General features: G+C 65.1%; 1 protein-coding gene across 2 annotated transcripts in view; it reads right to left on the reverse strand.

Annotated features, from left to right (window-relative positions):
* The window catches only part of NPW (neuropeptide W), a 16,507-nt gene continuing 14,491 nt past the window's right edge, over nucleotides 1–2,016 (reverse strand). Inside the window, exons 1-2 of one of the 2 annotated variants that reach the window (XM_017511055.2) lie at nucleotides 316–1,799; nucleotides 1–94 (exon numbers count right to left, since the gene is read on the reverse strand). In XM_017511055.2, coding sequence (XP_017366544.1) covers nucleotides 8–94; nucleotides 316–984 — 756 coding nt within the window. In that variant the 5' untranslated portion in view covers nucleotides 985–1,799 and the 3' untranslated portion in view covers nucleotides 1–7. Of the gene's footprint in view, nucleotides 95–315; nucleotides 1,800–2,016 lie in introns of those variants that run through there. The other variant, XR_001819747.2, reaches the window with a different exon arrangement.

Here is a 2,016-nt window from a genome sequence, read left to right on the forward strand (position 1 = left end):
GACGCTGTCAGGACGGTTCGGGGGCCAGGCGGGGCCAGCCAAGGCGGTTTGCTGCGGGGACCACGGCTGGGCGGGAGACGTCTCTCTGAAGTCTCTAGCGAGAACAGAGCAAGGCCGTGGGGAGGGGGCCGTGCGCCCTCCACCGCCGCCCCCGGGTGCCAGGGTCGAGCCTGTCCGAGGAAAGTCTTTGTGGGAGCAGAGCGGGGGATGAAAGGGCCCCAGGGTGCCCTCTAAACGAGCAGCTCGGTGCTCTGACTCAGACCTCCCGAGACCCCCTTGCCCGCGCTGGTCCAGGCCTCCTCCCCTCTCACGTACCTGGACTGCTCCGCCGAAGTCCAGGGACTGAGGTTCGCGTGCAGGCTCCGGGGCGCGCGGGCTCCCGGGCGCACGGACGGGGATCCCTGCCTCGGAGCTTCTGCGTTGCGCCTCCCACAGCTCCTGAACCCAGGAGGGCGGCAGGAGAGGAGCCCCGCGGGCGGCGGGCCCAGGGGAAAGGGTGTCCCTGGCCAGGGTCTCGGCGGCCGGGTGCAGCTCGCGGCGCCACAGGTAGGGTGAGCGGCGCAGCCCCATGAGCAGGCCGGCGGCGCGGCCCACCGTGTGATAGCGGGGACTCGCCACGTGCTTGTACCAGGCGCTGGCGGGCAGCGGCAGCAGGAGCAGGAGGAGCGGCAGCGCCAGCCGCAGCCGGCTCGCGGGAGCCTCCCGCACCCCCCGGCCCGGCGCCAGGGCGCTCGAGTCGACGGCCGCCCTGCGGGGCGGGCCACTAACCGGCTCGGTTGGGTTTGGGCGCGCAGCGGAGTTGGGACGCCGGGTACCGGAGCCCAGGAGGCAGGAGGTTAGAGGCGAGCTGTGAGTCCCCTGCGGGTCCAGCTTTAACCGCTCGGTGGCCCCGCCTCGGTCCGCCCCTGCGGTACCCGCTGCGCTCCCCAGATGGGAGGAGGGACAGAGGGAGGAGAGGTCACCCCCGCAGCTGGCGGGGGACATGGGTTCCGGAACACCTCACTGAGTGGGCCGCTGGTTGGACGTGGGCTCGAGGCTCCCCTAGAGAGCCATGTCCCCTTTTCTGCCTGCTCAGCCTCCTCCCCCCAGGAGCGGAAGTGCCAGGGAGGGGGTCCTGGGACCATGGGCCTCAGGGGCCACTGATGAGGGAGTGGGGGTGTGGGATGCCCCTTTAGCCAGAACTCCTGCAGGCGGGCGCCAGCAGAGCAAATGCCCAGGGACCCGCAGAGCTACAGTGGCTATCACAGGAGGGTTATCGGGAGCCCTCAGCACCGTTCAAGACCCCTCTGGGTGATTCCCTGCAAGAGTTGTCCTTTGTCCATGCCTAGCACAGCTCCCAAAGCTGTCCCCACATCCTGTCCTGTCTTCTGCCACCGCCTGCTTCTCTCCACCAATCCATCTCCCAGCAGAGCTGAATGGAGGCTTAGAAGCCTCATGTTGGCCACACCAAGCCAACACTGAGGTCTCTGCTTCCCCGAGGCCTCCAGGACAAAGAGTCAACCTCTTCATGAATTTCTAACTCTGAAGGGGCAGGACAGGACCTTGCAAACTTCCAGAGCCTCGTCCCTGGGCATGGTTCCCCCAGAGAACTTTCTCCAGCCAGTCTCAATTTTTGTCTGAACCAACAGCCTGTGGCTGTGCCTGCCTCTGTGCATCTGGGCCTAGAGCATTGTTCTCTCCTTCTCAGCCTGGCTAACTCCTATTCATCCTCCAGGATTCCACTAAATGGCCCAGGTCCTTGGCCAGGCGCGGTGGCTCATGCCTGTAATCCCAGCACTTTGGGAGGCTGAGGCAGGTGGATCACCGGAGTTCAAGACCAGCCTGACCAACATGGTGAAACCCCATCTCTACTGAAAATAAAAAAAACTTAGTTGGGTGTGGTGGTGGACAGCTGTAAACCCAGTTACTTGAGAGGCTGAGACAGGAGAATCGCTTGAATCCGGGAGGCAGAGGTTGCAGTGAGCCAAGACTGTGCCACTGCACTCCAGCCTGGGCAACAGAGCCAGACTCCATATC

Source organism: Cebus imitator, unplaced genomic scaffold, assembly GCF_001604975.1.
Source record: "Cebus imitator isolate Cc_AM_T3 unplaced genomic scaffold, Cebus_imitator-1.0 Scaffold444, whole genome shotgun sequence".
Classification (NCBI taxonomy): Eukaryota; Metazoa; Chordata; class Mammalia; order Primates; family Cebidae; genus Cebus; species Cebus imitator.